Source organism: Myotis lucifugus, unplaced genomic scaffold, assembly GCF_000147115.1.
Source record: "Myotis lucifugus unplaced genomic scaffold, Myoluc2.0 scaffold_562, whole genome shotgun sequence".
Lineage (NCBI taxonomy): Eukaryota > Metazoa > Chordata > Mammalia > Chiroptera > Vespertilionidae > Myotis > Myotis lucifugus.
The window spans coordinates 1-11,892 of record NW_005871610.1 but is presented as its reverse complement, the minus strand read 5'-3'; the positions used below and the strand labels follow the sequence as shown (position 1 = coordinate 11,892).

The following is an 11,892-nucleotide window of genomic DNA, read 5'->3' as shown; positions in this document are numbered from 1 at the left end:
CATATGTGCAAGAGTGTACATGCGTGTCGGTGCACTGTCTGGCGTGTGTGCACACGTGTGCGGATGTCAGCGCTGCCGTGGCTGAGGAGCCAGCCCATGAGTGGGTTTGCATCTGCGTAGAGGGCTGGGTATGTGTGCCTGAGGGTCGTAGGTGTGCGCTGGGTGTGGGTGCATTGTGTGTGTGACACGGAGGATGGCAGGCGAAAGGCCTGAGGGCCCGGGTGTGTGTGAGCTGGGGCGTCTTGCACCCCAATGTGGGTCCTAGCCTCGGGTATGGATGGGTGTCCCTGATGGGTGCGTACGGAATTGCTGGTGGTGCCATACAGGCACGCTCCAGCCCCCACGGCAATGGCGCCCCCTTCTGGGCATCCTACTCTGTAGGATGTGTGCGCTCACAGTGCAGCTGTGCAGTGTGGAGCCGGGTCAGCAGCCCGGGCTGGGGAGGAGGGTGGGTGGCGCGGAAAGGCTGAGCCGGGACCTCTGGGACCTCCACGGAGGAGGTGGCTGGGAGCGCGTTTCCCAGGCTCAGGCTTCCCGCTGACGCCTCCGGCCGCAGGGCTCCCCCACCCCCGCCCTAGGAATGTTCTCCGCTCCGCTCTCCGCCCCAAGGGCAGGCCCCTGGGGGCCGCTGCAGCCCCACCTCCCCTTCCTGGGAGCCCAGAAGGGGGCCCAGCGGGCCGGACGCCTGGGTTCCTACCCCCTCCCATCCCAGAAAGAAATTCCTCCGAGGTCCCCTCAGGCTCTGGGTTCCCAAAATAACCCTGCGGGGGAAGGGAGGCTGAGGGAGGGAAGCGAGGGGGCGCAGAGCCGGGCTGCGGTGGCTGCAGGTGCCTCCGGGGAGAGGGCGCGAGGAACAGAGGGCGTGGGGGGGGGGGGCCACCAACAAGCCCCCGGAGTCGCAGCTCATCCCCATCCCCAGGGAGTCCCTCGGCCTCTGGCGGCTCCGAGGGTGGGCCGGAAGTCTCTGGGCCGGCCCGTTTCCCAACTGGTGGGTTGCACCATCCCGGGCCAGACCGTTTAACCCGGGAGTGGCCGCGGCCGAGACTCCGCCCCTGCCCAGCAGGGGGCGTGCCCGCCCCGCCCCGTTCCCGCCCACCGCCGCTCCCCCGGCCCGCGCCTCCGCAGGCTCCCACTCTGCCTCTCCCGGGACAGGGGTCCAGTCCGAGCCCCGTGGAGGCTCCCGGAGCGCCTCGTGGCCCAGCCTACCCGCTCGGCGGCCATGGCGGGCACCCTCGACCTGGACAAGGGCTGCACGGTGGAGGAGCTGCTCCGCGGCTGCATCGAAGCCTTCGGTGAGTGGCGCGGGGAGCCCGGCGGGACACTGACTCCGGACCCGCTCCCAGGCCAGGCTCTGGCCCCGACCCCCTCGGCTCCGCATCCTGCACCTTCCTCGTGGAGAGGTCCCCGTGCTTCAGAAAGAGAGAAAAAATGTTTCCCTTCCCCAGCATGTCGCGTTGAAGGCAGGGATGCGGGTCCCCAGACTCTTGACACACGGGGTGCATTATCTGCGCCGCCCCCCCCTCCCCCCCGCCCCCTGGGAATCCGGAGGAACTCTCTATCTCCGGCCTGGGAGCTGTTTCCGGCTGATGCGGGTGGCTTATCTGGTGAAGGGGTGCCCCTTCCCCCAAGCACTCAGGAAATGACCTCTGGATTCTTGACCCTGGGGAACCCAGGCTCCTTCCGCCCCAGCTGGTTCCCCTCCTGAGGATGGGCCCGACTGGGACACTCCCCCCTCCATCCAGTTCCTCGGTCCCGCCTGTGTCTCTCCCACCCCACCTCCTCTTCTAACCTGCCTCGGGCTCTGGGAATCCTGGGAGAGCAGGAGATTGGGGTTGGGTTGGGGTGGAGGGAGAAGATACCCTTCTGGCTGAGGGTTAGGGGTTAGAGACGGGCCTGCTGGACTAAGAGTCAACCTGCTCCTCTCTGCCCCTCGGAGCTAGATGACTCCGGGAAGGTGCGGGACCCGCAGCTGGTGCGCATGTTCCTCATGATGCACCCCTGGTACATCCCTTCATCCCAGCTGGCGGCCAAGCTGCTCCACATATATCCTTCCTGGCCTCACCCCGCAGCCCAGCCCCCTAGCCAGCCACTGGCCCCGATGGCTTCACTCCAGAGGCGGACCCGCCTGCGTCCCAGAGTTCAGGCTTGGCCCAGCCTCCCTAAGGCCCAGGCAGTCCCGACTGCCTCCCCAACCTAGGCCTTGCCTCCCACTCCCTACAGTCTGGGACCCTTCCCTACTGTCAGCTTGGTCTGCCTCTTGCCTCTCCCAGAAACCAGGCCCAGCTCTCAGCGCCCCCAGAACCTAGCCTCTTCCCTCTCACCTCCCTCCCCTGCTCAGCGCCCATCCCTCCCTGCAGCCTCTGTCCAGAGCCTCGGCCTGGGCCTGCCCCACCCCTGCTCCAGGTCCTTCCCCCAGCATTTCTCCTGGAACCAGGCCCCCGTCCCCTGCCTCCCTTTCTAGATGTAGGCTGCACTCTGGTTTTCCTTAACTCTCTGTCACCTACCAGCAATCCCGGAAGGACAACTCCAGCTCCATGCAGGTGAAAACATGTCATCTGGTCAGGTGAGTCCTCCCGCCTGGGGCACCTTCCCTTCCTCCCCTGCCCCAGGCCCTGGCCTGATGCAGTTGGTCATGCGGGTTTGCCCCCGGCTCTGTCCATGGTGGGCGTGCTGCCACAGGCCTGCCCGTTCTGGTCCTGGCCTAGGTTTTCTCATCTGTCCAAAGGGGGTGGGGAAGGACAGAGCCAGGACAGGGGGAACCATGGGCTGAAGCTCTTTCACCCTTTTGTGGGGAGTTACAACGCCAGGGGCGGGTGGGGGAGGGGCCACCTTGGGTGACGCCCACTCTCCTGCAGGTACTGGATCTCAGCATTCCCAGCAGAGTTTGACTTGAACCATGAGCTCGCTGAGCAGATCAAGGAGTTGAAGGCTCTGCTGGACCAAGAAGGGAACCGCAGGCACAGCAGCCTCATCGACATCGAGAGCGTGTGCGTGGGGGGAGCCTGGGGGCAGGGCAGGCGTTCGGCACCCTACACTGTCTGTGCTTAATAAATGTTTGTTGAATTGAATGAGTGAGGGTCATGTCCCTCTCTTGCTTAAAATCCTTCTGTGGTTCTCTGTCGCCTTCAAAATGTCTCGGCTGGGGATTAGGGCCTCTCATGGCATCTGCCTCACCTTCCACAGCCCTGCGCGCATCCCACGCACCTCATCCTGCAGTCACACAGGTCCACTCACCGTTCTCCAGCCCTGCATCCTCTCTCATCACCATGCTCTGCTCATACCGCTCCCCTCGCATCTCTGTGTTATCACACGCAGCTCCGGCGTGGAGTGTCTGTGGGCTCGGAGGGCCCAGGCTTTTCCGGGGCAGGACGTGCTGTTCCCTCCTCTGCTCCCCGTGGCACTTTGTGCAAAGACCTGTACACACGCCACGCTGTTTCGTGATTGTTTGTTTCTGTGTCCGTCTCCCTCAGTAGCCTGTGAGCTCCTCGGGGGCAGGAACCATGTCTTGCTCATCTCTGACCCCCAGCGTCTAGCACAGTGCCTGGCACAGAGTACGTCTTCCATCATTGCGTGTGGAGTGCATGATGAGGGGGCGACTGCAGGAGTTCTGGGACGGGGGACAGTGTGGAGGTCCTCCGTCGGCCTGAGTGGCATGTGTTTGCATGAGTGGGGGGCATCTCCGGCAAAGGGCTCACTGCCCTTGCCCCCCCAGCCCCACCTACAAGTGGCAGCGGCAGGTGACTCAGCGGAACCCAGTGGGACAGAAAAAGCGCAAGATGTCCCTGTTGTTTGACCACCTGGAGCCCATGGAGCTGGCGGAGCATCTCACCTACCTGGAGTACCGCTCCTTCTGCAAGATCCTGGTGTGGCCCGAGGGCCTTCGGTCAGGGGTGGGGTGCAGGCTGGGGCTGGGGTCCCAGAAGGGCAGCATCCTTGGGGTGGGTGGCGTCACAGGGCGGGCGGCTGGTTTCAGTATAACCACCACAGGGCACCTGGAGGGGAGGAGCAGCTGTGGGTGAAGGGAGGGGCTCCCCAGGCACTGAGGCTGCTCCCGCCCCCAGTTCCAGGACTATCACAGTTTTGTGACTCACGGCTGCACCGTGGACAACCCTGTGCTGGAGCGATTCATCTCCCTTTTCAACAGCGTCTCGCAGTGGGTCCAGCTCATGATCCTCAGCAAGCCCACCGCCCCCCAGCGGGCCCTGGTGATCACACACTTCGTCCACGTGGCAGAGGTCCTGCCCCTCCCCGTTCCCTCCCTGCCTCCCCAACTGCCAGGACCCCACGGCCTCCTCTCCAGAAAAGCTGGGCCAAATTCTGGACCTATTCAGTGATGCCGCTCCCCCTCCCCCCCCTTTGTCCCCCAGAAGCTGCTACAGCTGCAGAACTTCAACACGCTGATGGCGGTGGTCGGGGGCCTGAGCCACAGCTCCATCTCTCGCCTCAAGGAGACCCACAGCCACGTTAGCCCCGAGACCATCAAGGTGCCTGGGGCTGGGGGGTCAGGGGAGCAGCCTTGTCAAGCCCTGGGCTCCGCCTGCCTTCCCGGGTCTGGCTCCCCTGGGGACTCACAGCAGCCAGTGCTGGGCACTCCCGCCCTCATTTGACAAATGGGGAAACTGAGGCTTGGAGGGATCCAATGCTTTTGCTATGTTACACAATGAAAGTGGCAGCGCGGGGGCTCACAGGCCTGCCTGACTCCAAAGCTGCTGTTTTCTCCTCCTTTTGTCTTGCTTAGCATATTGGGTGACATGCATACAGAAAAGTATATAAACACATGTACAGTGACAAGAAAGGTGAGAAAGAAAACACCCAGGGACACCACCCCGGTCAAGAGCTAGAACATCGACAGCCCCCGAAGCCCCCAGCGCCTCGGAGCATAACCCCCTCCCCAGCAGAGTGACCAATGTCCCGCCTGGCGCAACGATGAGCCTGCTTTTCCTTATGGCTTTACCACTCAGGCATGCGCCCCAAACAACGTGGTTTTTTTTTTTTTTTAAATATATTTTATTGATTTTCTTACAGAGAGGAAGGGAGAGAGATAGAGAGTCAGAAACATCGATGAGAGAGAAACATCGATCAGCCGCCTCCTGCATATCTCCTACTGGAGATGTGCCCGCAACCCAGGTACATGCCCTTGACCGGAATCGAACCTGGGACCTTCCAGTCCGCAGACCGACGCTCTATCCACTGAGCCAAATCGGCCTCGGCAACAACGTGGGTTTTGTGTTGCCTGTTTTTGAACTTTCTATAAGTGGGATTATGCTGTTTATGTTACTTTATATCTTCTTTCATTCTTTCTTTTCTTTTTTTTTTTTCTTCTTTTATTCTTGCATTCTGTTATGTGGAACACGCGTTCATTCATTTTCATCACTACATAATGTTTTCTTAAAAAATATTTTTATTGATTTTTTACAGAGAGGAAGGGAGAGGGATAGAGAGTTAGAAACATCGATGAGAGAGAAACATCGATCACCTGCCTCCTGCACACTCCCCACTGGGGATGTGCCTGCAACCAAGGTACATCCCCTTGACCGGAACCGAACCTGGGACCCTTGAGTCCGCAGGCCGAAGCTCTATCCGCTGAGTTAACCAGTTAGGGCACTACATAATGTTTTATTGTAAGCCCACTCCAATGTATGAGCTACTCTGCAGTTGAACATTTGGGTTTTTCCCCACTCAGACTGTTAGAACGACACACCCAAGAACATGGTTCTAATTATTCCTGCGCTGCTTTGCCTCCCCCAGCCTCAGTTTCTTCTGTTAAATGCTGATAACCCGTGGCCAGGCCTGGTGTACAGGTGTGGTACTTGGGAGTGGGCATTCCCTTGAACTCATGACCTATTAACTCGGACCCTCAGGGGCGAAGGGAGCCAGTGCTGGGGGACAGTGAGGGGGGATTTTGCCTTTTCACCCATCCCTGACTCAGATCCTCATCCTCTCCCACATTTCTAGGGCTGAGTGGGGGGTGATGTTGAGCCAGTGATGGGTGTATGTGTGTGACCTTCCGCCCTTTGCCCCCAGCTCTGGGAAGGTCTGACGGAACTGGTGACGGCCACCAGCAACTACGGCAACTACCGGCGGCGGCTGGCAGCCTGCGTGGGCTTCCGCTTCCCCATCCTGGGCGTGCACCTCAAGGACCTGGTGGCCCTGCAGCTGGCACTGCCTGACTGGCTGGACCCTGCCCGGACCCGACTTAACGGGCCAAGATGAAGCAGCTGTTTAGCATCTTGGAGGAGCTGGGCCATGGTGACCAGCCTCCAGCCACCAGTGCAGGCCAACCCTGACCTGCTGAGCCTGCTCACGGTGAGGGCAGGCACCAGGCTGACAATCACGCGGGCCCTGGGTTCCCACATGGCTGCAGGCCTGGCCGGGGGCCCTTGGTTTGGAGCAAGGGACTGAGATCCAGCCTGGGCTCCGGGCTTGGAGTGAATTCTGAGATGGGCTCCAGGCTCCAGGCTCCAGGCAGGACTGTGGACTGAGGTCTGCTCTCAAGGTTGGCGTGTGGGTCCTGGGTTGAGTTACCAGCAGTTCTGGGCTTGACCTTGGACCCGGTTTTGAGGTCTAGGGTGGGAGCTGGGTTCTAATCTAGGTCTGAGCCAGGTTCTAGGCATTGGGCTGGGGCTTAGCTTTTTGGTTTAGAGGGATTATTAGCTACCCCCAGGCTCTGGACTGGAGTCTGAGCTGGATTGGATTCTGAATGCTAGGTTGGGTTCTAGGTTGGGGGTGAATTTGAAGTCTTGGCTGGGTTCTGACCTGGATTCTTTTTTTAAAATTTTATTTTATTAACAGAGAGGGGGAGGGGGAGAGAGAGAGAGAGAAGAGAGAGAAACATCAACACGAGAGAAGCATTTATCAGTTGTCTCCCATATGCACCCGACCTATTGGTGTACAGGATGATGCGCCAACCCACGGAGCCACACCGGCCAGGACCTGACCTGGCTTCTGGCTGAGGCCTTGACAGTGCACTTTGCTCGAGGTTTAGGGGGAGCTTGGCCTGTGGTCTGTGTGCTGGGCTGGCATGTGGCTGCTGGGGTGTGCTCTCAGCTGGCCTTGTCCTGAGCCTGTCTTCTGGCCTGGGCTCGGGCTGAGCTGCAGTCTCTGCTGGACCTGTGACCTGGGCTCCAGGCAGTGGGCTCCTGAGAGCAGCCGGGCCTGTGGCTGACAGACCTGTGTGTCGCAGGTGTCGCTGGATCAGTATCAGACGGAGGACGAGCTCTACCAGCTGTCCCTGCAGCGGGAGCCGCGCTGCAAGTCCTCGGTGAGAAGGGGACTCTCCTTCCCCACTCCTCCCCCCAGCCATACCCCCCCCCCACGCCCCCTGCCCCAGTCCAGGATGTGAGGGCCTTTATTTGATGGGGAGTTTTCCCAGTGGGAGGGGTTAGGTGGGTGTGGGTGGTCCCAGGGCAGGCTCAAACTGAGGCTCAAACTGAGCAGCTGCCCCACCCCTCCTGCCTGTTGTGCAGGCTCCCTTACCCCTGGCTTCTCCTCTCCGCTCCCTGGGCTCTGGGCTCCCCCACCTCTGGCTCTCGCTCAGGCCTGACCATTCCCACAGCCAACCAGCCCCATCAGCTGCACCCCGCCGCCCCAGGCCCCTGTGCTGGAGGAATGGACCTCAGCGGCCAAACCCAAGCTGGACCAGGCACTCGTGGTGGAGCACATCGAGAAGATGGTGGAGGTGAGACCCTGCGGCAGGCTCTGAAGCCTTAGGACGCTGGTTTTGCCAAGTTCAAGGGCCAGCACTTGCTCTCCAGAAGGCATGGGCTATGGGAGAGGGAGGTGGGGGCGGGGGATGGACAGCTGCCCACATCTGGACACCCTTTCACACGGACTGAGAGCGCAGGCAGGATGAGCTGATGGTGCTTTTTTCTCCTGTCCTCTGCGTCCCTCTGTGTCCCCAAGTCTGTGTTCCGGAACTTTGACGTCGACGGGGATGGCCACATCTCTCAGGAAGAGTTCCAGATCATCCGTGGGAACTTCCCTTACCTCAGCGCCTTTGGGGACCTCGACCAGAACCAGTGAGGAGGGCTGGGGGCCGGGGAGGGGGAAGGCAAGCTCACTTCCCCTTGGGGTTCAGTTTCCTTCCGTGCACGGTCAGGCCATTGGACCAGACGCTCTTGGCAGAGAAAGCTACCCTGTGGGAAGGACCTCTTACGTGGGGTCACAGGGCTCCTGAAAGCAGCCAGGCCTGTGGCTCACCCATCCCCACAGATGGGGCTCCACCGGCATCTTACAAAGACGGTGGCCTGGGGACTGCTTCTCACCAATGCCGTTTCATTTGCGAGGCTCCCAGCTGGCACCCAGTGTGGGCAAGTGGAGTCCCTGGGTAGCCTGTTTTAATGAATAGATAAGAAAGGCCTGTAATTAGCACCCACTTGCTTATCAACAATTCACAAGCTGACAATTTGGACAAACAGCTGGTTGTCTGAGGTAGGTTAAATGTGCCCCCTGCAACCATAATCATATCTGTTTTGCTGAACAGATAAAATTCCAATCAAAATTTACAGGTCAAGATATTTTTAAATGTTGATCCGTATTTAAAAACCTGGTTTTTCCCATAGTGCAAAAATCCCTGGTTTAAAAAAATCAGGTGGTAAAATAGATTTGTAATAAACAAAGTGTACAAAGTAAGAAGTGAAAAGTTGCCTTCCTCCTTTCCTAGCTGAAGAGGTTATTATCATAACTTCCTAGTAAGCCCCTTGGCAGGGTTCCTGGTTTGGCAATACGCATATCCTTCCAGTCTTTTTTTCTTTTCTTTCATGCATGTGCAAATCGACAGATTTTGTTTGCCTGTGTTTGTGTCACGGACAAACAGAATTATAGCATAAATCCAGCTCTGCTCATAGTGTTTGTTGTAACTGTTTTGTTTCTCCACCCAGAGTTGAGACAGAGTTCCATGTTATCTCCCTGGGGGGGCGGGGGGGGAGGTTCAGGTCACACTTTCAGGGAGGATGCAGCCCTCAGAGACCTTTGAGGCACAGCTTCAAGCTGGAGTCTCAGCCTTAGCTCCCCACCACCTGCCAGCCCCCGGCCTTGGACCTCCCCTGGTTGGGTATCAAAACCCAGCACCTGGCCCTGGCTGGTTGCCAGCTAGATCCCCAGTAGGGGGCGTGCAGGAGGCAGCTGATTGATGTTTCTCTCCCTCTCCCTTCCTCTCTCTCTCAAATCAATACAAATATATTTAAACACACGCACATACACACACACACACACACACCACCACCAACAGCACAACAGCAGCAACAGCAGCAACAGCAATCACAATAAAACCAGCACCTGGCTCGCCAGGAGGGAGACCAGCAACCCAGTGTCAGGTCCCAACTCACTGCCTCAGCTTGACGCTCCTTCTTTGGTTCTGGAACTTGGGGGTTTCCATTATTTTTCTTTCAAACTCACTATGCATTTAAAGCTATTTTTTATATTTCATCAGCACCTAGATCAGCGGTTCTCAACCTGTGGGTCGCGACCCCTTTGGCGGTCGAACAACCCTTTCACAGGGGTCGCCTAAGACCACCCTGCATATCAGATATTTACATGACGATTCATAACAGTAGCAACATTACCGTTATGAAGTAGCAATGAAAACAATTTTATGGTTGGGTCACAACATGGGAAACTGTATTTAAAGGGCCAGAAGGTTGAGAACCACTGACCTAGATGTTTGTAGCAGTAAGGTTTTCAGGTGTTTTTTTTTAGTCACTATCTTGGCAGAACCGCATGCCATGCTTTTTTTGCTTTAGTTTTCCACTTAAACCTTTATCGTGGACATGTCTTCATGCCGATTCATGCAGGACCACGTCATTCTTTAGAGCAGCGTCAGAGTAATCCCTTACCTCGCCATCCTTCCGCGGATGGAGGTGTAGGTTGTGCCCAGCGTCCGCTACTAATATAGGCCGGGCTGCTGTGGACATCTTCGCGGCCAGGCACTCAGGCCACTGTTTCTGTAGGAGAAATTCCTAGAAGTGGGATAATTGAATCAAAAGATATGCACATTCTAAATTAGGAGAGAGACTGCCAAAGTGACCTCAGGCAGGGTGGTGCCAGCTTGCGCCCTTGGCAGCAGCGAACGGGTGCCCATTTCCCAGCTTCCCTGCCAACCTCGGAATCTATAATAAGCTTTACAGTTTTGCCAGTTTAATTGGCAAAGGGTGTCTTGGTTAAATCCGTGTCTCTTCAATACTAGTGGGGGTAGGATGTCTTTTCATATGTTTATTGGCCACTTATATTTCTTCTGTTAATTGCCTGTTCATAGTCTTTGTCCATGATTCCACTGGGTTTGTTGGTCTTTTTCCTCATTGATTTTTAGAATCTCTGTTAATGGATGTTAACCCTTCGCTGTCGAATGTGTTTGCAAATATTTTCCTCCAGTCTGTCATTGGTGTTGTCTTCTCCCGTATAAAAATTTTTAAAAATTTTGTGTGTTCAGTATGTCAGTCTTTTTCTTTGTAGCTTCTTAGATTTGTGTTGTGTGTAGAAAGGCCCTCACCCCCTCAAGATTACAAAATGATTCTCTTAAACCTTTTCAGGTTCTTCGATAATTTTTATTATTTTACATTAGTGCTCTCAGTTCAGTGGGAATTTTGTTTCCATGCACAGTATGAGGCAGGAATCCAGGCGTCTGTTTTTCCCTAACCGGCCAGTTGTTCCAATGCCCCTGAACTTGAAGGACCACCCGGACCCCACCATGGAGCCCAGATCCCATGGGTGGAGGTTTGCAGCAAGGACCAGCCATCAGCAGACACAGCTCCGGGTAGCCCGGGGCCCAGTGACTACCCAGACACTGTCCTAAATGCTTCATGTGCGCTATCTCAATCCTCACCGCCCCCCTCCTGCCCCCTGAGGTGCAGGGACGATCATTACCCTCATTTAGAGAAGAGGAAACTGAGGCACAGAGAGCTCTAACCAGCCGGAGGTCGCATAGCCGGGAGGTAGTGCAGCCAGATGGGAGTGGAGGGCTGTGGATCTGCAGAGCGCATCTCACTCTTTCCTAATCCGAGAAAGGGGTTCTGCGGGCAGCCCTGGAGAAGGGGGAGCACTGGCCACAGGGGTCTTTCCCGCAGGGTTATGGGCGCTCCTGGCCCCAGAACTCCCTAGAGACCTCTTTTTTTAAAAAAAATATTTTATTGATTTTTTACAGAGAGGAAGGGAGAGGGATAGAGAGTTAGAAACATTGATGAGTGAGAAACATCAATCAGCTGCCTCCTGCACGCCCCCTACTGGGGATGTGCCCGCAGCCAAGGTACATGCCCTTGACCAGAATCGAACCTGGGACCCTTGAGTCCGCAGGCCGACGCTCTACCCACTGAACCAAACCGGTTAGGGCCCCAGAGACCTCTTTAATCCGCGGGGCTCTGAGCTGGTGCTTGTCAGAGCTCAGGGTGGGAAGCAGGGGCTGATGACCGGGGAGAGAGCACAGCGCTTGGCGTGTGCACACCGGCTCTGTGAAGTGGGCAGGGCAGGACGACAATCCCCGTTTTCTGGGGGGGGAAACCCAGAAGTGACAGGCCCGAGACCACACAGCTGGTTAGCAGCAGCCGCTACAACTGCCTGACGCCAGCCCAGTGCTCTTTCTCTTCCCTGCACCAGGGCTCCAAACCAGGAGTGTGGTGAGGACCTGGTGTTTGGGAGGGGTTTTCCCAGTGGGTGGGTGGTCTGGGGCGGGCTCCAACGGAGGTGCCCCCTCCCCCGACAGGGATGGCTGCATCAGCCGCGAGGAGATGATCTCCTACTTCCTCCGCTCCAGCTCCGTGCTGGGCGGCCGCATGGGCTTCGTGCACAACTTCCAAGAGAGCAACTCCTTGCGCCCTGTTGCCTGCCGCCACTGCAAGGCCCTGGTGAGCCCCCGCCCAAGCCACACCCGCCAGCCCCGCCATCACCCACCCACGCCCCGCC

General features: G+C 57.5%; 1 protein-coding gene across 1 annotated transcript in view; it reads left to right on the top strand.

The window, feature by feature from the left end:
* RASGRP2 (RAS guanyl releasing protein 2) overlaps window positions 1-11,834 on the top strand; it is a gene marked incomplete at its 3' end in the record, with an annotated part of 12,779 nt that extends 945 nt beyond the window's left edge. Inside the window, 14 exon segments of the mRNA XM_023745637.1 lie at window positions 1,153-1,292; window positions 1,941-2,043; window positions 2,501-2,563; window positions 2,856-2,987; window positions 3,713-3,863; window positions 4,062-4,235; window positions 4,368-4,484; window positions 6,025-6,202; window positions 6,205-6,242; window positions 6,244-6,306; window positions 7,184-7,261; window positions 7,556-7,678; window positions 7,903-8,018; window positions 11,693-11,834. Coding sequence (XP_023601405.1) covers window positions 1,220-1,292; window positions 1,941-2,043; window positions 2,501-2,563; window positions 2,856-2,987; window positions 3,713-3,863; window positions 4,062-4,235; window positions 4,368-4,484; window positions 6,025-6,202; window positions 6,205-6,242; window positions 6,244-6,306; window positions 7,184-7,261; window positions 7,556-7,678; window positions 7,903-8,018; window positions 11,693-11,834 — 1,551 coding nt within the window.
* Between the last annotated feature and the right edge of the window lie 58 nt (window positions 11,835-11,892).